This window comes from Eleginops maclovinus, chromosome 6 (genome assembly GCF_036324505.1).
Source record: "Eleginops maclovinus isolate JMC-PN-2008 ecotype Puerto Natales chromosome 6, JC_Emac_rtc_rv5, whole genome shotgun sequence".
In the NCBI taxonomy this organism is placed as follows: Eukaryota; Metazoa; Chordata; class Actinopteri; order Perciformes; family Eleginopidae; genus Eleginops; species Eleginops maclovinus.
The window spans coordinates 20,581,660-20,607,371 of NC_086354.1; the positions used below are offsets into that span (position 1 = coordinate 20,581,660).

General features: G+C 41.9%; 1 protein-coding gene across 2 annotated transcripts in view; it reads right to left on the reverse strand.

The window, feature by feature from the left end:
* The window catches only part of LOC134865846 (microtubule cross-linking factor 1), a 63,638-nt gene that overhangs the window by 21,249 nt on the left and 16,677 nt on the right, over positions 1 to 25,712 (reverse strand). Inside the window, exons 4-8 of one of the 2 annotated variants that reach the window (XM_063885616.1) lie at positions 11,086 to 11,145; positions 9,314 to 10,690; positions 4,403 to 4,543; positions 1,077 to 1,178; positions 233 to 457 (exon numbers count right to left, since the gene is read on the reverse strand). In XM_063885616.1, the coding sequence (XP_063741686.1) occupies positions 233 to 457; positions 1,077 to 1,178; positions 4,403 to 4,543; positions 9,314 to 10,690; positions 11,086 to 11,145 (1,905 nt within the window). The remainder of the gene's footprint in view (positions 1 to 232; positions 458 to 1,076; positions 1,179 to 4,402; positions 4,544 to 9,313; positions 10,691 to 11,085; positions 11,146 to 25,712) is intronic. The other variant, XM_063885618.1, reaches the window with a different exon arrangement.

Consider the following 25,712-nt stretch of genomic DNA (forward strand, 5'->3'; position numbering starts at 1 on the left):
ACTTCCTGATGTTCCTTATTGCTTTGTCAATTCAGTAATCAGATTTATTGTGTACTGATTTAGCAGTTGATGGATAATTAATCAACCAGCTTTGACCTTATGCCTCCTGACTGTTCTTTCACAGGTGATCAAATAAACAATCTGCAGTATGTTGATGAGGAAACATGTAGGGAAACACACTAAAGTTATAAAAAAAAGGACAACCTCAAAGCTTAACAATCGTCTGACTCACCTCCTGACGTGTCGTCTCCTCCTCGGCATCATCCTTGCGTCCGAGCCTCCAGGTGGTGAGGATGCTCCGCAGCTTCATGTAGAAGATGATGGTGTTGCGTCTGAAGAGGCGGACTTCCTGCTGCAGCACGGCTCGCTCCTGAGGCCACGGCACGTCGTGGGTCTGGAGGCCCTGCAGCTCCAGAGCTCCGCGCTGCGCCTCCAGACGCAGGCGATCATCCTCCGGCTGCAGGGGGGATCGGGAGAAGATTGAATCCATATTGTCAGTAAAAGCCATATTTTAAAATACTTTCTAATGATAAGAATGGGACATTTAAGAAATCTATTAAGTCATTGTTAGCCTTCATTTTGGATATGCAGCTTCATCAATGTTTCGGTAGGTCTATTTGATTTAAAAAGTCCACATTTAATCCAACCAATTGTTCAACAAAGGATATTCTGCAGGATTACTATGAATTAATTAAGTAAGCTTAAGAGAATTCTGGGCATTTTTGCTAAAAAAATAAGTTATTCAAAAAGCACTTTGGGCTCTAAGTGACCTTTTTTATTAAAAGTTATTAAGAATTAAACTGTAAAAAGTATATTATTTAAAACACAGACCCCTACTTGCAGTTGCTACTTCTTTCTCCATTTCTAAAATCCTTTTGTCATCATTTTGTAAGAGCAGCTAAGCGCAACATTAAGGTAACTCTAAACAAAAAATGCAAAGTATGGATATTGAAGTCAAACTTTTTTCCCTGTCCCGTGGTGACACTTAATTAAAATCATGTTGAAACTTTAGCACAGACAGCAGAATAAGTGAAGTGTGATACAGCTCTTCATACGGTGTGACGGCAGTGCTGTACCTGAGGCAGAGGAACCACGGCCTCCCGATCCTCTGGAGCCGCTCTCAGCCTCCGCTCGTGATCCAGACGAAACGTGAGTTCAGAAGCAGGCGTGTCCCGGAGCTGAACGCACAACAGCACACAGTCACTTTACCAACAACTTGGATTAATAACAGCTCATATGGATTTCACACGTTCTGTCTGTCTCACAGTTTAAAGGCTTACTATAGCATTGATCAAGGCTGTAGAAGAGATTCACAGATTATATTACCTTCTTCTGCAGCATCTCAGGTAATGTTTAAGATTTAATGATGCACTTTTCGATCGAGCCACTTCAAAGCTTTTAGGTCAAGCTCAAACTAAAATGTATAAATCATTCATTTCAAATTTGGGGGAAATGTGCTTATTCACTTTTATGGTGAATGTTAGTGTGGTGTATTAAATCTGTTCATATACAGTTAGTTACTCTCTGAGGTCATAGAGAGTGCAGAGAGTGATGTGCTACAACAGGAGGTTGTATAACAAACCTCTGGAATATGTCAGAAGGCCTCCAGGGATGAGTAAGAAAAATACCAACGTATATCTCACCTTATTTGGGTATGCACAAGACATGGTGCACGAACGTATAGATCACCTTATTTGGGTACACATTCTTATAGAACATCGCATTTTCTCACACACCCACATTTCTCCTATAAATTGCATGCACAAAGAGATTTCGGGGGGACTTCCACAATTGGCTCTGGGAACCCCGCATCGCCCGTGTTGGTGTATGATACTATGCTGTTGTAATAAACCCTACTATATACAAGCTGGTGTCTCCGGAGACTTCTTCATCATCTTCACAAACATCGCTACAAGATATACTTTATTAGAAAAGAAGATTGATAGCGTTGTTTGTCCACTTAGTTAGCTTAGCTTAGCATAAAGGAGGGATCGGCTAACCTCGATTTGTCCTAAGGGTAAAAAACATGGCCAACAAAAAAATAAATAGTCTGACACAAACTCCTCCTAATAATAGTACTTCTAATATGTACTTATTTCGCTTTCATATCCGTACAAAATAAACAAACAAGATACAAATTGTTGAATGATGATTTAGCACTTTAGTACTGTCGTGCTGTTAGCTGGATCCTCCTGTTCCCAGTCTTTATGCTAAGCTAAGCTAGGCTAACCAGCTGCTGGCTTAAACTTCATACAGTAGAGATACACGAGTGCTATCAATCTTCTCGTCCAACACTTGGTAAGAAAGTGAATAGAGGTAGGCTATTTTCAGAAACAATTTGGGCCTTTTGACAACTTTGAATGATCAAAGATGTTCATTTGGGTTTACAGAAATAGTGATTATTAACTGTGTCGGGTAAAATGATACTGCCATTCTTGTGAGGTTTGTATTTTTATTTGACTAAGGGTGAAACAATGCTTGTAGGGAAGTGAGATGCTTATGTTTATGGTTTTGAATGTAATGATCCCTCATTTAAAAACAAATATAAGCGTATTTTAATGTGATTCCTTTATCTATCCTGCACACCGGCTGGGCATTTTCTGCACCCTCCGACAGTAAATTGAGCTGTTCAGTGTGTACTGACCCCGGATCACCTCCCTGTCAGCCCAATGTCAAATCCAAATCACACAGGCCCAAAGCGCAGAGATAATCCAGCCCTGTCCAAGCCGCTTTCCCATTCATCCATTCCACCTCGCAGATTACTGCGGCAGAAAGCACGGGGACACACAGAGTGATGTGCTGTAACTGTAACTGTAGTAGTGAAGTGTCACTGCCAGCGCTCCGCATTACATAACAGCCGGCGATTTCTCTATGAACACAAGCATGAGGCAGCGATTATGATTCACAGTGTCCAGCGATTACTCAGCCGGTGTATAAAGCGCCGAGTCACTGAAAGATCCAACTGATCTGAGTGAGCTGCTGCAACGTTACCTAACACCTCTCTCTGATTGTGTGTGTTTTAAAGAGTATTGTGACACTTCTGTGTTAACTGCACTTATATATAAGTTAATGGTAGAAAAAATGAAGTACATTTAGCTTTGAGTGACACAATAATGCATCAACAATCATAATGCAGTTATTTGATATATGAAGCAGATACATGTGCACTTTACTTAGGAAGATTTTGAATGCAGGACATACAATGTAGCATCACTTCTTATACTGAGTACTTCTTCTACCTTTGACGCTGCAGCCGGTGGTGATGAACAGAGGGCATCACTGCAGAGTGCCGACTCAGCTGGGATACACTGAGTGCATACATATGCCTAACAAGTCGATACACTGCAGCTGTATCACTGTTTTAAAGGGCAGCGAACTGTCTACCAGCAGATTGTATCTTATAACACACAACATGCAATCATAACGTTTGGTGCAATAAAAGCCACTACTTTTCTTTAACCTTGAGTATGATGCGATGAGTCTACTTTGAAATCAATCCAAAATGTCCAAGGCTCATGGTGTGAATTTAATAAAGCATAAAAGAGAATGTTAAATCAAAAGAGTTAAATGAATAAATAATGAAATACGGATCAGTGGTTGAGGGAAGTGATATTAAGTGTGAGTGAAGTGAAATTGTGTTCAGCTTTAAAACAGTGACTGTGGCTGGAGTGTCACTGGGCGTGCTGGACTGAGCGGCCTTCAGGTCATAACACAATCAGAATATTTTAGCCCTAGTGGTTTGAAATCAGCCAAATGTCTAGTTGATATGGCTTTGTATAATTAGTTTGACAAGTATGAAGTGTGAGAAGGCAACTTATGGCATAACATACCTTTCAAAAGATACTTCACATGAGAATAAAGAAAGGGAGATTGGATAGACTTGATTTTCTTCTGTGAAGTATTGAGGGACTTTTTCATGTTTTTTCTCTAGTAAACAAACTATAAAGTAAAACGTCTCAGAAATAACATGTACCTGTAAATTATATACATTTCTTCACTGTATACAACGTTTTTCTACCCATAGTGACTGCATCTCAGGCTAACAGACGCTCCGAAAACAAACCCCGGAAGCGCCTGAGAATAATGTATTAACTGTAATGCATTTTAGCTGTGGCAACTTTCGAAATGGGTGACTATGGCATGACTATAGATTATATTCATTCGTACATTTTGCTGTATAAAAAGTGTAATAAAATAAATAAAATGACATGCTTTTAGAGCCCTGCAGGGCTGCAACAGTTCACCATGGGAAGGAAAACACATTTTGTTCTACAGAAACCAAACCTTTAAACGATTATATCATAGAGTTTACAGAAAGGCCGGTGTATGGGGCTCGTGGGGGAGCCGGTGTTAACTCAGTCCCACAGGTGAAAGGGAGATGGAAGAGGGGGGAGGCACTGACCTCTGCTCTTAAAGCCAGGGGCCTGTAGTACCTAGTGAGTCCCGGGGCTCCCCTGCTCTGGGCCCCAACCTGGCTCTGGCTCTGGGGCTCCACGCCTCGCTCCTGTCCTAGACGCCACTCCAGCTCATCCCTCTGACCGGACTGTGAGTGACGTGGGGTGGGGAAGGGGGAGGGAAGGAAGGTGAGGGTTGGGGAGGGGTGTGAGGGGTTAGGGGGGTGACGGGTGCAGGATACAGGGGTGCAGGAAGTGGTGGTGGTAGGGAGGGAGATGTTTGAGGTGGACAATACAGACAGAAGACAACAAACGGGAGTGAGGGGACGAGGAAAGAAAGCAGGTGGGGAACACAAAAAATAAAACAGAAAAATGGATAAAGAATATAAGCAGGGGGGGGGGAATTAACTAACAGACTACATGGAGTGGAGAAAAACAAACGGACTAGAGTACGAAGAAAAGCGCAAAGAGAAAGACCAACTTAAAGATGACGCCGTATGAGAGAGATGAGAAGAGAACGAGAATGAGGATGAACAAAATCATGGGCTGAAACATCTGGCGGGAACACCAACGGGAACAAAGAGAGGGAGTCGAGGGGGGGGAAAAGAATGCAAAACACTTGTTATGAAGCGCATGCAATGAGGGATACATGAGTCCAAAACCAACAGCTGAGAGATACCACGGCAAACTGCAGAGCGAGAGCTAGCACGCTAAAGGTGTCCAACACATGCCTGCGCACAGCCCAGTGTGTTGCAGAAGGAGAGCCACATCGTTTCACACATTACAGCATTGAATACACTGGAGGAGCTTTAAGGCACTGCCATGATACTGGTGAATGAGTTTCCCCCTAGCTAGCAGGAATTTAATGCTACATAGCTGTCTAAATACGTGTGTAGCATTCACTAAAGGCAAAAAATGTGATATATTTTCAAAGTTAGGACGCCTATATCTTTAAACTATTATCTCAGAATTAATTCAGAAAAATCTCATAACTCCAAGAGCCACATCTCTGGATTGTACCTACTGATCAGAGGTTATACATGTTGTGACTAAATAGTCATAATGTAAAGTATAAAGGGAAGTCATATTAGAGTTATAGAAGATAAAAGTGGGTACAATTCTTTGGTTTCTTTACAATCAGCATCAATGAAAGTCAGAATTATGAGGAATCGTTTGCACCACTTCACAAGATCATAAAAAAAACAAATATCAGGATTTTAATATATATGGAAATTGTTTTCGCATTTAATAACTATTGTGTACAAAAGTTTTACTAGAGGGTCTGAAGAACTCATGATCCATAATTAGAGGATACTCAGCTAGTCATACTCAAATATATTACATATTTACTAGATTTTTATGAGATCTGGCTCTTGTTATTATGAGAGAAATATAATAAAATGACGGTATAAATCTTAGAATAAATGCGCTTTTGTGCATATCTTAATTTCTTTAAATGTATTATATATCCATACCCTGCACTCTGCTGCTGCAGGGACTTTTTCTGCTTTTTAAACTTCACAATTCTACACCAACAAGTCTCAATAAGTGAAGGCCTAATTGCATTGAACAGGTGTGAGTAGTAAGTGCAGTGGTTAGCTTTGACTAAACCACCCAGCTTCACCCAGACTAACCAGCGAGTCCTACAGGCGGAGGAGCAAAGCACAAACAAGTTGTTGTGTACATTAAGCATGAAGGCAGCGTCGCTCCATTATCTCTACAGAAGCAGATTGGGTTTGAGAAATGTTTGAATAGCAGTTTGTTTTTCTACAAACGACACTGTGAGTGATTAGAAAACACACCCAAGATGTCTGCCTGATCATGCAGCACAGAGATAATGAACCTGCTTTGGACGAGCACACAGTGTGTTGACATGTTGACTTACACTAAGCTGCAACAACACAAGAGCAGAAGCAGGATGGCAGCCAGCGAGGTTCCTCCACAGGCAGCTCACACAGCCCCATGCAAACCTTTTTTTATTCAATGGAGGTTATTTTAGACAGGCTTTCAATGTTCGTTTCCTTGGAAACACCATGGACTAACCATGTGTCTGTGTGTGTGCGTGATATGTTGTGCAAACACAACAGCTATACCATGTGTGTCATAATGAGTCACCAGTAGTTGAAGGTAACTGAGTGCATTTACTGAAGTACTGCACTTGAATTTCTAGTTTTAATGCCACTTTCTACTTCTTAATTAGGAAACATTAACTTTTAACTCTATGATTATCATTATAATATTATTACCTGACAGCTTTAGTTAGTAGTTAATTTACAAATTGAGAATTTTACTCACAAGACATGATGTTTATATAATAAAATGATGTGATATAGACATCATTTAATTTCTCCCACACATATGGGCATAAGTACAGCTGAAATAACATAGAGACATCAGACTTTAGTCAATAAAAATCCCCAAATATCTTATTTCAAACTTTCAAATGTGAGCTGTTCTCATAATTAAGTATTTTTATTTGAAATTCCTTGATATTATTATACTTACATACTTAAGTACATTTTCAATGACTATAACTTGAAACAGAGTAATGTCACAGTGTGAGATAAATGCTTTTACTTATGTTAAAGATCTAAATACTTCCTGCAAATCTGTAAATCACACAGATGATAGCATGGTGTAGCAGAGCTGTAGATAAACATTGTTACTCCATCATGCAGTAGATCTCTATATTAGGACAAGCTTTGAATTGAGTCCAATAGGAGAGCTGCCATTACTCCTTCAGTTCTTACTCCATTCATACAGAGCCCCCCCCCCCCTGGCCCCGGCTGACTGGAGGCTGCAGACAGTGAGTGCGGGGAGCAGGCAGGCAGGGCTGCTGGCTATGAGGATGTGCATGGGGATGCAGATGTGAATGTGGCAGCAGCAGCAGCGGCAGCAGCAAGCGATGGTGGGTCGGAGGAGGAAGGTGGGGGGGGGGGGGGTGCCAGTGTGGTGGAGCTGGGTGGCTCATGTCGGAGCGGAGATTCCTGATATGTCACCCTGTGCAGCCACTGGACGTCTGGGGCTCTAAGAGTCTCTCAACATGTCTTATTGAGGCTTTAAATGATCGGTTCAGATTTGTCAAGTCTATCTGACGGGTGTTATGAGGGTCTAATTGCAGGTCGCTTTCTCTGTGGGTGGGCGACCAATCCACTGCTGGTGAGTTCTGCTTTAAAATGATAGTAAAAGCCATCACCGGAGATTAAAAAAGCAGCATCGTACAAGCAAGTTTATTCCTGTGCAATCAGTCTGACAACTATGAGCCTCTGGGGGCAAACGGGTCTATTTGGGTTTAATGGGGGTTGACTGCGGATATCGGTCTGTAGTCCGTCTACAGTCCAATTCACAGGTTAAAAAGGGGGTGAATTCAAAGTTGTGAAACAAGATTTACAACCATAAATAGCCAAGCGCAAGCAGATAACAGCTAACTCATCGTCAGACGATTGGTTGTGATATAGTATTTCTTCCAATGCAAATCGCCTCTAGTGCTTGCTCCCTATGGACTGTTTACCTTCAATCAACCAGAACTCGCTCAAACATGAGTGGTCATTTCTGCTTGATTTACAAACGACCATTCCTGATACTATAAGTCTTGTCCCACTGCCTACAATTCAATAGATGATCTCCTTGTTAAGTCTTCTAACAACTCCACAGGAAGTGATAAATCCCCACCATTGTAAGAAAGTTGTGAAATCCTTTGCTCTGTGTACATTTCTTCTCAGAAAGGGAACACTGTCCAGGAAAACCCAAACAAAGACTTCTGTACATAAATACTTTTGAAGGGACTCCACTACATGTGGCCAACTTAAACTAGTCAAGCCTCATATAAACTTTGGCTGCCTTTAAAAGCGTTCTCAAACAGTAAGGCATTAGACTCCTGCGACTCTGCCAGACTTAAAATCAGAGAGATTAAAATCAACGCAGCAGAACCAGAGATATCGTTCGTTTTAATCCATGCATTATCTTTGCTAGTCAAAACCTGACTTTACACACAAAGCAACTCAACCTTGAGCAATTTTGCCGTTGATATATGAATGTTAGGATAGTAGCCTCAGGCAGGGATAAGGAGCTACATAGGTCTCTTAAGCTCACTTCTTTTAACTTGTAGTCTCCATCAGAGCTCAACAGACAGCACACAGCTCCCTCTGGAGCCACAAAATCTCTATCCAACCTGTTTTTACACCTATGCAGGAGCACAGATGTCAGAAAACAGACTTTGAAGTGCCTAATTCATACATTTTTGAAAAGAACACACTGTATTTTTTCCCCTATTGCAGAGAAAGACCCATTACTCTCAACAGACATAAGGCCATGTCAATATTGCATCACGATAGACTTGAACAAATCCGAACCTATCCTAAATTGCTTGCAACTTAGTGAGGTCCCATTGACGGCATGGTTGTGGATAGTATGTGTTCTGCTAAAGATGTACGGCGCTGCCACTGTCTTTAATTAGAGCTGAATTTTTTCAAACAGTGCTGACTTAGGATCTCATTTAGTTTAATGACTGCACACATACGGCCGTTTAAATCAAACCTAAATTAAGTCTCACATTTGCAAACACATCAGAGGGGTATCTCTTACTTGCCAGGATTTTGTAGACAAAACATTTTAGTTTTCTACTGTTTCAAAGCAAGAAGCTCTTCGAATTTTTGGTCTACGAAAACCAGTTTAGTCCCTTATGGCCGTTGGATGCTGGTGATTGTTCTTAAGGTACTTTTTAAATGAATTGTTTTTCTAAGGACATCTTCTTAATTTCAAGTAAATCTTTTGTAAATACTGTTGACTTATTCCCAATCAAGGCTTACTTTAGCAAACAAACCAAGCAGCCACAGAGAAAAAAACATCAAAGTACAGGGAAACGTCACCTTGTAAAATAATAGAAAAGGACAAAGGAAATCAGACTCCATTGAACTTACCTGGAAGTCCGTCACCAGGTCTCTTCCGAAGGTGCCGATGGGAGAGTCCCGGGACATGGAGGTGACCGTGGACAGGAAGCTGCTGGACTCTGTGAGGTTCGGCATGGGAGACAGATCGTCTGTCCTGTCCCTCAGCCCCTCCCCCACGTGGTCCAGCTTCTCCGTGAAGATGTGCAGCTCGGTGCGGAAAGCCTTCATGCGAGTGTTGATGGTGTCCAGAACCTGGGTATCTGGTTTGGATCCGGACGCCACCGCTGCTTCTAGACTCTCTCCTGTCGTCACCAGCAGCCGACCCTCAAAGATCAGACTGTCGGTGTCAGTGATCAGACGATCCACTGTCTTCCCGAGCCTCTCCGCCTCACGCTTCACGTGGGTGAACGACTCCCGTTCCTCCCTCCTGCGGTTGGCCCTCTCACTGGCGCTCAGCTCGCTTCCATCTGAGGGTTTGATGCTCCCGAACCCTGAGGTGGTGCCAGTTTTCTCAAACAGGTCTTCAGAGTCACTCTCCCCACCAATAGGGCCTTCCCGTTTGGGTTGGAGGAGGAGAAGTCGCCCTGCCTCCTCTTCCTCTGCAGCTTCTCTCCGGCCTGCATCACTATCTGCGTCGCTGTCTCGCGGGCTGCCGGTGCGCAGGCCCAGGTGAGCGGCCAGGTCGCAGCGCTGTACGTTGGACATGAGCACTCGGTTCTCGTACTGCAGCTTCATCACCTTCCCACTCAGCTCGTTGATCTGCATCCTGGCTGATTTAAGCTCCTCCATCATAATCCCGCTGCTACCATTCCCGCCATTACCAGGTTTGAATAATCCTCCCTCGCTGCCCTCCTCGCCGACAGAGCTGCTGGTGCTGGGCCCGAACTTGAAGCGATTGAGTTCAGACGTTAGCTGCCGGTTGTGGTCCTCGATCTCTGAGATGGAGCGCCGCAGCAGCTCGGCCTCCTCCTCCACAAACTGCAGATGCCGACGAAGCTCACTGGCCGAATCCAGCGCATCACCACCGTAAGGCGAGGAGGGCATGCTGGAGAAGGGTTCCCGCCCAAAGCAGTCTCTCTCGTACTGACAGCGGATGTCTTCGTTCTCCGCCCGCAGGCTTCGGTTCTCTACCTCCAGCTCCACGATCTTCCTGCCCAGGATGTTGGCCTCCTCCTCAACCAGCTTGAGTCGTAGTCGCAGCTCGGCCTCTCGAGTCGTGTGAGGCCCGCCGCCGGGGCACTCGGCCAGAGGAAGAGGACTGTCCACATCCCCGTAGACCGACTTGTACTTTTGCAGCTCCTGCTCCAGTTCGTCCTTCTCCCGGCCCAGCTTCGCCATCTTTTTCCTCATCAGGCTCGACTCCTCTTTGGAAAACTGGAGCTGGCACCTGAGGTCTGCACTGTCCTCCTAGCAGGGTGAAGGAATAGAGGGTGAGGCATTAACCTTTAGGGGATAGGGCTGGTAAAAACCTTTTCAAGCAGAAATAAAGGGTGCGTTTGTTGAGGACTACTTTAAATGGTGGATTAATCTATATATTGTCTTTTTTTAAGTATCGCAAGAGGAGGACAATGCATGTGGCATTGAGTCAGTATAAATGATGGTAATTAAGGAACAAACTATGGATCAATAATGAGATTTTAATTGTTTTTAGTCAATGGAGCTTTATGGCACAGAGGAATAGTCATTGTTGTTTTCATTCAATTTGTTGACAATAGGGACAATATAGAATATATTAACCCTTATTGTTTATAAAATACAATATGTTGTGTTTTGAAAAAGACAGAATATTATATTTCTTTTACCTGACTTGAGGATTTCTTGTCTTTAAAGGATTCCCTGCTTCCTCTTCTCCTCTGTGCAGTCTGTGAAAGATCATGGAAGATGGATGTTAAACATGTAATCACTTGGTGCTGCAAGAAGGACACAGAAAAGTACATCACCAATAAAACACACTTTCAATGGTGCAGATTTCAGCAGTTTTGTGGCGTTAACGATATTTCCGTACACCATGATGCTATTGTTTAATCAACAATCACAGTATTGATGGCAGTGCACAGCCCCTATGCTACCAGTGGAACAAATATGTGTGCTAACATGTACACCAACTCCCCTCGTATGAAGCAGCCTCTGCTCCAGAGGAACATTAATCTGTGAGGATATCTTACATAACATTTCCATCATCGGGTCAAAGATAAATCTAATAAGGAAGTATTTACACTAATGCAGACGGAAGATCAGGTGATATAATATCATCTGGTTGTCACTGTGACTGCGAGTCAGCAGAGGGGCAGAGGGATGGATGGGTTTTATTTTCTAAAGCAAATCGGCTCTTCAGACAATTCTGCTCACTATAGGGGTTACTTAACCTCCAGATGATGATGATGATGATGATGATTTTTTTTCTACGTATGATGGCACCAGGGTACTTCAGATCGTATTCTGAGCTCAGTATGATCAACGTCTTATCCCGGCTTAGATTCAGTGACACAGGGAGGGGAGGAAAGCATCTGCCTGTCCAGTGGTGAAATCTGTCCTGCAGATAATACGACAGCAGGCCTGGCACGCAAACCCTGGATAAAACCGGGTCCTCTGCACACCAGCTTAGTCTTAGCCACTAATAAAAATCATTCATTTTTTATCAAGTCTGTGCACTTTCTCTTAGCAACGGCTGCAGCTCCATAGGACGGAGATAAGAAAGCGTAAGGAGAGAGGAAATGAAAGGAGGAGAGAGGGAGAAACCCCTGTCTATAAATGCAGAGTGTGAACTGTATTTCCAGGAACAGACTGCCACCCTGCAAGAGTTATTTAAAGGTGGTGGTGATCAGTCATCCCGGCTCCTTTCAAGGAAGAAGAACTTGATATTAATGTTTCCTATCTCAGGGTGGCGATCGTATTTCAAAGCGCTTCTACCTCTGAAGTCAAACAGAGATCATTTAACCAAAGCTGCAGCAAATTATTAATTTCATCTTTTTGATTGATTGGTCTTGTCTCGTTTTAAATGCCAACAAAAAGTGAAATATGTGTCCTAAAGATTGGTCATACTTTATCATCAACACAATCTCAATTTACGCACTCCAAACAAATGATGAAGTGGAGAACAACTGAGTACACCATAATATCAGTTAATTTATAGTCAATTATATTTTTTGATAATTGTTCTGGCACAAACTATCCTTTTTAATAACTTGCAGAATATTGACAAGGTTTAATATCTCTCTTATTTTAAGTATTTTAAGTTCATTGTTAATCTTAGCTTTTAAATGACTGCAAACACAGAAATCTCTTGAAGATATTAATACTAAAAAGTCCTCGAAAACAAAAATACAGTAAGATTTTGAGGTTATTCTCTATGTGTTTGCAAACTACGTGTCAAAAATATGATACTGCTTACATGTTACTGTGACAGCGTTCACTTCAGACGGGCAGCGTTTATACAGAGTTATGAAAGGGTTGTCGATCTGACCTTATCTTGACTTTTAAGTTTCCACTCGAGGAATGAATTTGACTATAAGTGAATTCTCTTTGGGTTAAGACCTCAGTCAGTGAACAGAAGATTATTCATCACGTTTCAGCCGCAGCAGTTTAAGGATACAATGTTCTTCTTCTACTTCTCTCTCAGGTTTTTTTACTTTGTATAAAGCAAACTCTTCACTGTACGAGCTTTGTTCTCGGCCAAACTGAAGCAGCGGGACAGAGTGAATCATTCATGGCCAGGCAGATGGAAAGTGTGAGGGTGAACCTCTTTCGCCCGAAGCAGGAACGGACCTTGACTCAGGCTCTGGCTCTGCGACAGGAAGGGAGCGCCTGCTTAGAAAAAGCTCCAAAACACAGACGTTACACAACCATACTGTGGGTTATCTTCGTGTGAGAAAGAGATGTGTGCCTTATTTCTGTTCACTTCATATTTCCCTTTTAGCTGAAACATTTCTACTGCAGTTCCCGCTGCTCAAGAGACCTTGGTTCCAGCTGAGGTGTGTTTAAATGATCAATATTTTCTGACACATACATTCAGAGGAGAGTTTCAAGCTTCTCTTCCCTTCAAAGTTTCTTTTGAAGTCTCTGTCTGATCCGAACTCAACCTCTGTGCCGATGGTGCATTCAAAGGCATCCATACACTGTGCTGAATAGAGAGAGATTAATAGACCGTGTTTTGAGGTCAACCCTTGCTTGAAATCAATTATATAAAGTGTTCGACATGTTCTTCAGATGTTTTCACGACACACATCTTAAGGTTTTCCACAGATTTGATATTGCGAACTTGTCAAGTTCACTTTCTTTGGCTGTTCCAAATAATTTAATGTCAAAATGACGAGTGATGACACTTTGTAATGTTTGAAAGAGAGTAACTATACGTATATCACATACCCCACCAATACATAATGGACACCAAGGGTCTGTCAGGCTCTACAATGACAGGTGTGGTTCATCCAAAAAGCCCCAAAAAGTACATAAATAAAAGCAATTTCCTTATCGTGAATATGTATTATTATAAACATTATATTTGATTAATTATACTATGAGACAGAATCTTCATCACCTACAGTACATTAAAAATAGTTGTATAAACTAATGGAAAAAGAGAAGCCGAGAAATATATATATGGCGACAATCTTTTACGTATAGGTAATATCACTTTTTTTTATGTATAACAATATGCTGTGTAACAGGTAGCAGATAGCACGTTGTCTGGTAATTCAATGAATATATACTCTGAAATAAAGTTTGGAGTGAATTAAATACTTGACGAATCAATCAAATAGTATTTTCTAACTTAATTATGAAATATAGTCCAAAATAAACAGTTTAAATTGCATTGATTTTCAAGCCTTTTATGAATACCTGTTCATAAATCTGGTCTAGACGCACTTTAGTTACCAGGATCAAAAACAACAAGGAAAGAACTGCTGTAAATTCCCTGTCAACCTCGGGAATCCTCAAACGGACTGAAATAAAGGCTTCACCTTATTCGTTATTTATTAACCGTCTACATTAGACAACCCCCCGCTGTCGAGTCACAGCTTTGTGTGTGTGTCAGTATCTCCAACACCAGTCGTGGTTTAATTCCCGGCCCTGGTGACAGGAATTAAACCAAGTCTCTGGGGAGACAGCGGATTAGACGGCATCTTGTGCAAAAGCTCCTCACAACCGCAGACCCCCACAACCCCCGGGAACCCTGTTTACTGTACACAGGAGTCAATCCGAGGTTAGAGAAACACACATGTGATCAGAGAGGAGCTAACACTGATCAAACAGTCAGTCTGAGTCTATTGCCTGGGAAAGCATTTGAGTAAACCTCAGTGTGACCTTGGATCTAATTCTCTTCAGCTCAGAAAATGATATCAGACACAAAAGGAAGAAATGTTTTTGTGGAGTTGAACAAAATGAACGTGCTGTGAGCTTTTTGCTGAAAGATGTGACTCTTTTCTGTGTGCCGTGTTAATGAAAGAAGTGTTCTTAAGTGACTGACTGATGATGTCTTTGAACGTCAAAATGTTCTTCAATTTTGTGAGCAGAAATGTGTCCTATACATTGAAAAGCTGTGACATTATGCTTGAAAAGAGAAGAGATGATTTATGCCAGATTGAGCTATTGGCTAATTTAGCTAATCACACCAACAATGTTAAAACAGATCAAAGTACAGATCTATTTCATATAAATACTAGTACAGTGACATCACTATGTAACACTTGAGCTTTTATTGGCTAACGCTCCAACACACTGTACGTGATAGGCTAAGGATCGGGACATCACCAAGTGGTTGACCAATAACAAAGGAGCCGGCCAGCTAACCAATCAGAGCAGACTGGACACTGGTTTCAGACGGAGGGTGAAATGAGAACAAATAAAGAGCTTTTTGAACATTAAAGCATGGAGACATGTCACAGGAGAGGCACAAATTACAAATATGAACCTGAATTGTGGCATAATGGGGCCCCTTTAAGCGTTTATCATATTCTCTCATATAGGCAGCTGCTATCTGCACACAAATTTGACAAGCTGTTCCCTTATCAGTTGATGATTGAAAGCTGATAAAACTGTAGTGCCGCTCCTGGGAAATAATGCACACTACAGAGAGCAGATTTGAGTTGAAGTAGAGCAGCGCGCTTATACACCCCCATCCTAATCGCAGCGTACAGGATCAATAAGATTAGCATTTCACAAAGCGGGGTCACATAAACAGTGAAATGGGAGAGAGAGAAGTTCAGCACAGAGGTCAGAGCTGCAGAGTTACAGGTTTGATCCGTGCAACAGATGGCGTCTCTCTGCGCTCTGAAGCCCCTTAAAGCTAAACGCTAAACCTCCGCCTGAGTCACCGCTGACATCCACTGCATATACTGGAATTTCACTCAACCACGGAGGATACGTTTGCTTCTGAATGCTTGTTTCAAACACAACTATACATGCAACTCACTCCCACATGCACGTTATCGTTGGCTGTTTTTTGGATGACATGGCCGAATAACATGCATACTTTACCCTTTATATGACATTCAATATCCTCTTAGATATTGGCAGCCTTTATATTGTTAATGATGTCTTTTCCTGGTTTTAAAGGCTGCAATACAGTAAATTAATGCACTTTTCTGAACTTACCAGGCTGTTCCAGCTCTTACACTACTTTAAATTACCCACTTAGCCACTATATCCACATAAATATGGTTAATTTATCAAAAATCTCATTTGAATATCATCACAATAAAGATATCAAGGGAAACAATATCATAGTATCCGATTTACGTCGTGTGGCCCAGCCCTAACACACACACACACACACACACACACACACAGACACACACACACACACACACACACACACACACACACACACACACACACACACACACACTTCCCTGTTCTCAGTGTGGCTCTATTTATTCCACTTTAACACACGATTGCACTCTAGCAGAGCAAAAAGGTACCAACATCTCTCTTAATGCTCATCTGAATGCACTGCTCCCACACGCCTGTTAGCTCAGGTTAGTGGCAGTCAGTCATGCAGTAACGCAGCTCCAGCTGGTCTGGGATGTGTTGTACTGGTGCAGCTGGTTTGTGCTCCCCTGAGCCTCTGCCAACCCGCGGGATTAGCAGATTGTAGTTACACAGTCGTTACACTGCCGGGACTGAATGAGGCAGGCGCTGTGAGCCCTGACTGACTGACAGTATTTCTCTGGCCTTCTCCTCTACCTCCTTCCTGAACCCCACATCTATATATGTCTATGTCTATATCTTTCTACTCGGCCTTATCCCCTCCCCTTGTTCACTCCCTCCTTCTTTTCTTCTCTCCTCTGCTTTTCACATCCCCATCAGCGTGTGACCCGTGAAGGATGTCTGAAATTGTATAATTGTGTGTCTTCAGAAAGGCAGTTTGAGTTAAAAGGGTCATTTTAGCCGCGGAAAAACATCTTCAAAGGACTCATTTATGTTCGGGATTGTTACTGAGTCTAGCATAAAGATGAGGCTGAAGTCGTAGAAGATTTGGATTTGGATGTGAGATAAGGTCTACAGTTAGGACAGAGGTTTATGACAGTATAAGGGTTAAATTGTAAGCATCCAATGGGAACAACTAATACTCGTTTAGGGGCCAAACCAAAAATGGCATTGCATTAAAACCAAAATGCACCCCTTGTGTAGATTTTATCACAACATTTCTGGTTTGAGTCCAGCTAGGAACCATTACTCTTGTTCCCGATCTCTCATTCGTCTTTTTTCCTGTCACTGCGTGCTAATAAAAAGCCATAAAATGGTCCCAAAAAACAAACAGGCTGCCTCGGGGAGGCTTGTTGCCATAAACCACAAAGTAATATATTTAAGACTAAAGAGTCTGAATTGTAATATTGGTCATCGTCCCCCACTCCCACTGACTGCTCTGACGCAAGTTGACATGTACCTATAAAATGCATTGTTTATCAACGGCTCTGTTTTAGGTTGCTGTGTGTTGAAGGTGTGTCTATGTGCGCTGTCCATAGTACTGACACAAAGCGGAGAAGATCAATACTCAGAAAACAGAACATGTTTTATGTTGCTTTTCTCCGGAGAGTGCTGCAAGCCACAAACAGCTGTTTCCAGGCACCTCTCCATGGTGATGTTTATTCATAAATGCAATATATTTATAGCTCCTTGCAAATGTGAGGGTTAGGGTTAACACGTTGCTTTACCTTATGTTGTTGTTATAAAGCCTTTAGGAGGTGATTGCATAGTCAAAGCAAGTTGTTTTATTTAGCGAACACACCAAATATGTATTATAAATCAGAGATAAAGGTCTATTTATATATGCCCCTACTCCCTCTGGATGCAGTACCATTTTCAAAGGATAGAGGAGGTGGGTTTAGGGTAAGATAACAATGAAGTTTAGCTATGTAAGTCTGAGGTTTGAGTTTGGTATTAAAGCATAAACATTAGTTAGAGGTCTCCTCAAAGCCAGGCTCATAAATGTGTGTGTATGCCTGCATGAGTCCTTGTTAAGTAAAGCATCAAGATAAAGACATCAGCAATGTGCATGACCTGTGTATTAATGTGTTTATGTTTAACAATTACCTCCGGCATTACTCTGCACTACAATTAAAGAAATGTCACAAGTCGCCATTACGGTGTGCGTTTGTAGGTGTGAAACTGATTCCGGCATCCATTAGCGTCACTCAGGGGAATATATTCAACACACACTGTTCAGTAGGTAATGTTTTCCTCTGTAGTGCTCTGCCGCTGGAAACCGGAGACGTGCTGCTGCTAGAATCTCACTACATGTTCTTGGAAGAACCGGAGAGTTCACAAGGGAGAGGGGGAATAGTGTACTCTGACACACCCGATTGCGCAATACACCGAGGCGTATTTGGACCAAGTAGTGAACGACATCACACAATGACATCACCAAAATGTGTGGAGGGAAACTTATTTTTGGGATGGAGGAAGAGTAAGAATGGGGAAGTATTTTCAGCAGCATCTGTTCGCAACAGCTTGGACTATTTATGATTTTGCTCAAGGAGAGTAACAGTGCAGAGATTTACCAATGTAAGGATAGTACAAAATGTTGCTTATTAAGTGATCCCAAAAAAAAGGGCTTTGGCAAAAAGCACCTAACTAAACATTTGGTTCACTTTCACAGCTCTCATCAGCTCCTTTTTATGTATTTCCAGACAAAATACTCCCATCAAACGATTATATTTTACCTTTCCAGTATGAAATGGCACACACAAAATTAGCAGGTAGCTGGTTAAAAAAGCAGTGAAAGAGCCAACCTTCAGGATGTGGTGGAGACCAAAAACGCTTACTCTGACCCGCCCGTTTGCATCAGACAATGAGACGTTTTTGGACCAAATGTTGGATGACGTCGCAAAATGACATCACCAAAACTATTGGAAGCATGTTTTCAGCAGCATCTGTAGTCACCAGCTTGGCCTATTTATGATTTTGCTCAAAGGCCGTTGCAGTAGAGAGAGTTCATGGGACTGCACGTCAAATAATAGAATAATACAAAATGTTGTTGATTGGTTGAAGTTGAAAAAGGGCCTTGGTATAAGGAACCCAACCGGTTGGAAAAAGTAGACATTTGGTTCACTTTCACTGCTCTCATCTGCACATTTTGTATGTATTTCCAGACGAAAGGCTCCAAACAAACTACTGTATTCTACCTGCCAAGTGTCAAAAGGCAGAAAAACTAAATTAGCGAGTAGCTGGTAAACTCAGTGGAGCATTTAGCAGCAAAAGAGCCAACCTTTAGGATTTTGGTAGAGACAAAACGTGCACTCTGACACGCCCGTTTGTGAGGCGTTTTTGGACCAAGTGCTTGATGACGTCGCCAAATGACATCACTAAAAATGAGGAGAGGAGGAAAAATAAATGTTTAGGGGTGTTGGATGTGAAGCAATGGGAACACGGCGAGAGTATTTTCAGCAGCATCTGTACTCAACAGCTTGGCCTATTTCTGATTTCCCTCAAAGACGGTAACAGTGCAGAGAGTCTGGCTCTGGAAATGGGATTTAACCGCAAGTGTGGTATGACCAGCAAAACAGGGCGGGAAGGAGGGCTGGCGGAGGGGGGGCAGAGTACAAAAGGAGCTGTGACGGGCCACTGGATGCAGATAAACCCTTCTGAGCCCTGACAGAGACGCCTAAGACTCGAACACAACAGAATAAATATTGCTCACCCGGCGGGAGAGCTCAGAGAGATAAATCGCTATGAAATGTTTAGAGGCAGATTATATTAGGGAGATCTGGATGAATGAGCGCTCAATCTGGACTGTAATCCGTTCCAATAAATTAATTAATACAGCACACACACACACTTGATGAATGAAGGCGTATAAATGTCTCTCATTCGATCATTTAATTTAATTTCACTCTGCAACCAAGGACACATTTCAGCCGTGTTTTCATTTAAAGCTGCTGCCTGCTACGCCGTGATTTGCAACGTGTGTTATTTTTATAAGGCGGATCAATCTTTGGCTCGCAGCACCTGCAGTAGGCCGGCGTGGTCTAAACATACTGCAGCCGGATTTGCTCCATCAGCCAAATGTGAGACATGCAACTCATTGGAATTCAATTTGATGTTGAAAATGCTGCACAAACCTCCTACCGACTACAGGGTAGCTGTTGCAGTGATATTTCAAAAAGCAGTGCACCACTCAAAGCTAACTGAATTAAAGTAATCCAGTAGAGTGCGCTTCTCTCAGACGGTGTGCACGTGTGTGTATACAGTATGTGCACGCGTGTGTTTGTGTGCACATGTGTGTATCTGCATTTGTCAATCTCCCACATGTGTCTTGTGGGTGCATGTTTTGTGCTTTTGTCAGGGCCTGCTTTATTGTCCCTATGCATATCTGAGGCTAAGCTTGAGTGGGCTTATTTACATCTGCCAGTGTGTGTGTGTGTGTGTGTGTGTGTGTGTGTGTGTGTGTGTGTGTGTGTGTGTGTGTGTGTGTGTGTGTGTGTGTGTGTGTGTGTGTGTGTGTGTGTGTGTGTGTGTGTGTGTGTGTGTGGCAGTAAGACAGGCTGAATGCAGCAGTCTCTGAGGTCACTCCAATGTCAGGCCAACCCCTGGCGGATATGAGCATCTTGTAAACAGGCCTTGGCCTCTCTTTCGCCCCTGCTTCTTGACATCAATCGCTGTCCAGAGATTGCTTTCCTCCTCTGCGGCGAGCGTGAAATCCTTATTGTCAGAAAGGAGGCTTATTAATGCAGGAGCAGAGCTGCCAGGCATTGGGATCACATTTAAGGATTTTACTAAATGTTGTTTACTGGGGGAAATTCAAAACGGGCTCTGGCATAAAGCACTTGACTGGTGGAGAGGAGACATCACAGAAGTGATTTTAGGATGATGTTAAAGCTGCATGAAACAAGTGAGTGTAATGAAAGAAGGGTCTACATCATTGATTTGGTTTTTCTCATTAGCATCACGATGTTCTACTAATGTAGTCTGTATCGATTGTCTGTGATAATATTGAATTTAATAAGTAGAATACTAAAAAGGAACGAAAGAAAAGGCCATGATCAAACCACTGCATTTTATTTGCCCAGTGTCAAAAGGCAGACAAATTAGTGAGTAGCTGGTAAACATAGCGAAGCGTTTTGCAGCAAGTGAGCCAACTTTCAGCACCAAAAATGTCTAAAAGAGTGAATACTAGAATTACATTTGTCAAATGGAAACAAAAACACTCTCAAATAAAACTAATGTTTCTCTAAGTAAAGAAATAACACCAAGACATACTATTTGGTTAAGAAGTCCTAGATGTAAGACCCTTCTTCCACTCCTTAAATGCAGCATAATACGTGAAACAATGATGATGATAATCAAATAACAAATATGGAAATGCAAGATCCGTATCACATTATCCTAATTAACTGATTATTGGACTAACCGTACCTGTCATGTTGAATTAGATGTTCTAAGATATCTTGATAACACGGAAAGATGAGTGAAAAAATGTCTCTCTGATGAACAAAAACACCCAGAGTAAGACGCATAGTAATATACAAAGGGGCTTTTTCCTGCTTCTGCAACAAACCTGTGGCAGTTAACAGGTTTTATATGAGGTGACAACAGTGCTGCTATTCTTGGATTAGCACTAGAGACCTGAAGGCCCTATAGCAGATTGAGAGAACATCAATTCTCTGAGGGATGGACAGCAGCAGCTAGAGAGACCGGTGCTGACACAAACAGGTTATACATCATCCTCTGCCGCAACATGTGCACAACATGCCCGCCTGCGTGTGTGTGTGTGAGTGTACAATTAAATGTGGGTGTATGTGTGTGTGTCTGCAGCACAGGGGTCACTCTCGTACTGTTCCTCTCCACTAAGCCCGCCATGACCTCAGTCTGAGACCCGACATGCATTTAAGAGCAGCACAATGGAGCTTTTATGGGGCGTGTCAATCCACTCTCACTCACGCTTTACAAATCTACCCAAACAACCCGGCAGCCTGGCATGCTGCTCGCAGGAAACATGAGGCCAACTGCCACAACCAAACACACAAGATTGAGACAACATTTAGGAGAAATAAATCATCAGAAATTCACCAGGAGTTTTTATGCTAATCCCCTGTGTTGCTGTTTCATACTCAGTGGAAATGACAACAGTAATTAGCTTCTAATATGTTGTTGATTTAAGAATAAAGACTGAACTATTTAGTGTGTCCTCAAAAGTGAATCAGGTTTAACAACAGAACACAAGACAAGCCTTATGATGAGTCATTGTGTGTGTCTCAGAGACATGATACATGAACCGGCAAACTGGTTGCCGCATGTGTGTAGTGCTGAATCAGCAGATCCCCCGGTAAGGAGGGTGCAGGAGGAAGAGAGGCTCCTCTTCACTGAGCGCTCACATTAGCAGGGCTAGCTTCTCTGAAATGTTTAATTACACCCAGCTCCACCTCAAGGTCCCTTCATGCCACAAAAATCAAATGTATTCGGATTCATTCAAGCCAAAGCGCTGTCCCAGTACGTGCTGCGGTAAAGCAATCTGCATATTCTGCATAAAAGAGAAAATAAGAAATGGTGAGTAGGCAACAGTCCTGTGACACGGTGCTTTAGGAATACTGTATATTAGAATGGAAAAGGGAAAAGATTGCAAAAGTGAGAAAACTAAAATATTCAATATGAAACTTTGATTTATTTCTACTAATTATTATATATAGAGTCAGGGGTTGTGTTTCCTTCCTTTTAAGGGCGTGTTGAATACTTTTTGAAGACCAGATCAGGTAAAATTGTCAAGTTTTTCACCATCAATATGAGAAAAAAGGGTAGAAATCAAATTGTAAAAAGGATTGCTTGTTTAAGATGTCTTTCCTATCCTTTAAATTGAACTGAGACCGGTTTATTTGTTCCCCCTTGAGAGATCGATAGACACATTCATGCTTCTTCTCCTAGCACACAAAGCCTTACTGGATGAGGAGCTTTTTTTGTGATACCCAGTGCGAACATTTCCTTATATTAACTCGATTAAAAACATGCATTAATTAAATACAAAGGTGTTTGAACTCAAATGTAACTAACAGTAAGGATGTCTCTGCTGAGAAGACTCGCTGCTCGGTTGTCTTGCGAACAGAAGTAAAGCCGGGAAATCTTCTCACAGTAATTAATGACCCAGCGCCTGGCTGTGCTGCACATCTCCAGCTGCCATGGAAATGGATGGTCTGAGAGAAGCAAGCAGAACAATCTGAACTGAGAGAGGGAGGACTTTAACACTAAGGATTGACGAATTGATTCAGTGTGATGCATACAGTTAGCCTTTTCTGCTCTTGATTTTGTAGAGACCCAGTCAAAGGTATTTTTTAGAGCTGATAGAACGGTGGCAGACACGCTGAAAAGGCCCAAATCACTCCCGTTAAGAGAAAGGCCCTGCAGCTTCAGAAACGATGCAAATATAAAACCACAAATGGGTCAAAACACATACAAATACAATCTGAAAATACGTGTTGTATGTTTCTTCATCTGCTTGCATTTTGGCGTATTTGTTTTTTATTTGCATAGAATTAGAAATGTCAGTGTGTTTCTGTTAACGGAAATGTTTTGGGCTGTAACGTGATCACTTTTCCCTTCGGCCACCAACCCTGTTTTTATGCTTGCAGTAACAAGCATGAAATTGCACTGCCAAGTTCTTTGTATATTTTTTTGGTAAAGGATTTCTCTTTGTTTTTAAAGTTTATAATAGTTTATATAATGACTGATAACAATTATATATATTTTTTACAACTTAATACCTCTTCCAATTTGAATCTACGCACTTTTATAAACAAAAGCAAATTCCCATTATGTGTAAACCTTCAACGGGAATTCTTGTTATTTTAACCTTTTCTAATTGTTGTGTGTGTTTTTTTATTAATATTGTTTAAACATTTTTAATACAAATAAACATTTTGCTTTGTCTGCATTTTAACTTCTGAAAAAAGGATTACCAAATAAGGTCAACAGAGGCCAACCACAGTGAAAGCAAAGTGGAGGTGGAAGCAGTAGGAAGGGATCAAATCAACTCTTGAAAAAAGAGAGGGTGACCCAGTTCCCTCCACAGTTATCACAAAGCCCTCAGTGAGACTGTAGTGCAGCTCCCAGGTGGAAATGTGTGTAGCTGCCCATTCGCAGAGCTTTAAAAAAGAATGCAGACTCAGCGAAATGCTCCTCCAGGGACACTCAGGTGACACAAAAAGAGCCATAAACTCATCTGAAAGGCATTCACTCCTCTGCTGTCTGGAGGTCATCTAAAGCACATCTAATCTAAAAGGCCTCCACTCCGAGTGACAGTTCACACCTAAGTGGTGGCTATAAAAAAAGAAAACTCAATGTGTCACAGGAGCCGTCCCGTTTGCAGAGCAGCACTAACAGCTATAAATGACACTGAGGCTCAGACAGGCCGGGAGGAGGAGCCGCCGTGTCATCTGCCCGAAAACTCCTCAGCAAAGTATTCTGGGAAGGCAGCCTGGCAGCGGGCCAGCGGTGTGGGATGGTGATATTCATAAAGGAATATGCTTCCTGCTGAGCCTAAAGCCTGCTCAGATTTTCACACCTTAACCCATAGTGCAAAACAAATGGATTTTGGGCAACCAACATTCATTTTACTGTAATTTCAGATGTTAGTTAAATGAATTGTAAAATTATATTTATATTGACAAATGTAGTATCTGTTTTAATTGCTGTAGCACTAGGACATGTTTTAATGTGTGTTGATTGTTATGTGTGTACTTGCCCAGGGCCTGCAGATGGAAATGAGTTTCTAGCTGTAATCTGGCATGTAGCATCTCTTCTCTTTTTGAGATTAATCTGTTTTATGCATGCTCCTTGTTCAATAATGACATATCATAATAATAATAATAAAAGGTAAAGAGAGAGGGACAGGGCTGAACTCCGCTCTCTCTCATCATGACGTACAGCTGATGAGATCGGAGAGATACACTTGACCGGAGCTGAAATAATGCAGACGAATCACAAGTGGAAAAAAGAGCTACCACCGTTCCCATGCTGTTCCTGTCACAACGAGCGTCAGTGGCTCAGACATGCAAAGAACACGGATCAACTCTTTATGTCTGGAACCAGTCGGTGCAGATCAGATTAAGATATTCTCTTTCAGAGGAGACTTTAAGGATGACGCTGTTATTCTATCGCTAAATCTATTTCAGGTGGCAGATGTGTTTGTCCAAAGTGACACATAAATACATGTCTTTGTTGCTGTCAACAACCAAAACCGACAAGTCATTTACTCTGCTATCAAACAATCAGAGCTGTCACATCTTGTATAACATTTTAACTATCACAGTTTAGTATTAGATCAGTATGATACAATTGGAGTGCTTGTTCGGAGCTGCTGGATCATGGATATTAAACCTGCTGTGCTCAGGGGCAACATGAAAGGAGTCAATAAACAGACAGAGACTAAATGAAGAAATAAAAGGCCCGTAGCGCATCGTTCTTTGACTTGCAGAAGCCTCTATCTCGTATCTGTGGGATCGGACAGTGATGATTCCTCTTTCTTTTATATAAACAAGCTCTTTTCCCACAGTCTGGCTCCCTTTTTACAAATAAGTACAAAAAGAAAATCAGGTTTTGTTTTTTACAAAGTGAATAAGCAGTCCGTAAGTTGGGTAACACTGCGATAGATTTCCCTATTTGCTTCCTTTGTAACCTGCTGTAGGTGTGTTGCAATAGTGCTAACACAACTATCATTAGCAAACTAGCATCTTTAATTGCTTACTTCTCATTTCGGTATGTGACCTTGACGTTCGTGGAGAAATACTCAAGATGAAGCCAGGTTTATTAGCTTCAATGGTAAACAGAGCAAACTGATGAGTCTTGCTGAAACCGAGTGAGAAGAAATACATTTTGGATTAAGTCATGTTTAAGTCTGTTTGATAAAATAAAAAGGTGATTTGAGTTAGCATCGAGGCTGATACTTTCTATTACCTCTCCAAAACATGCAACCGATACACCAACGCCACCAATAAGCTGA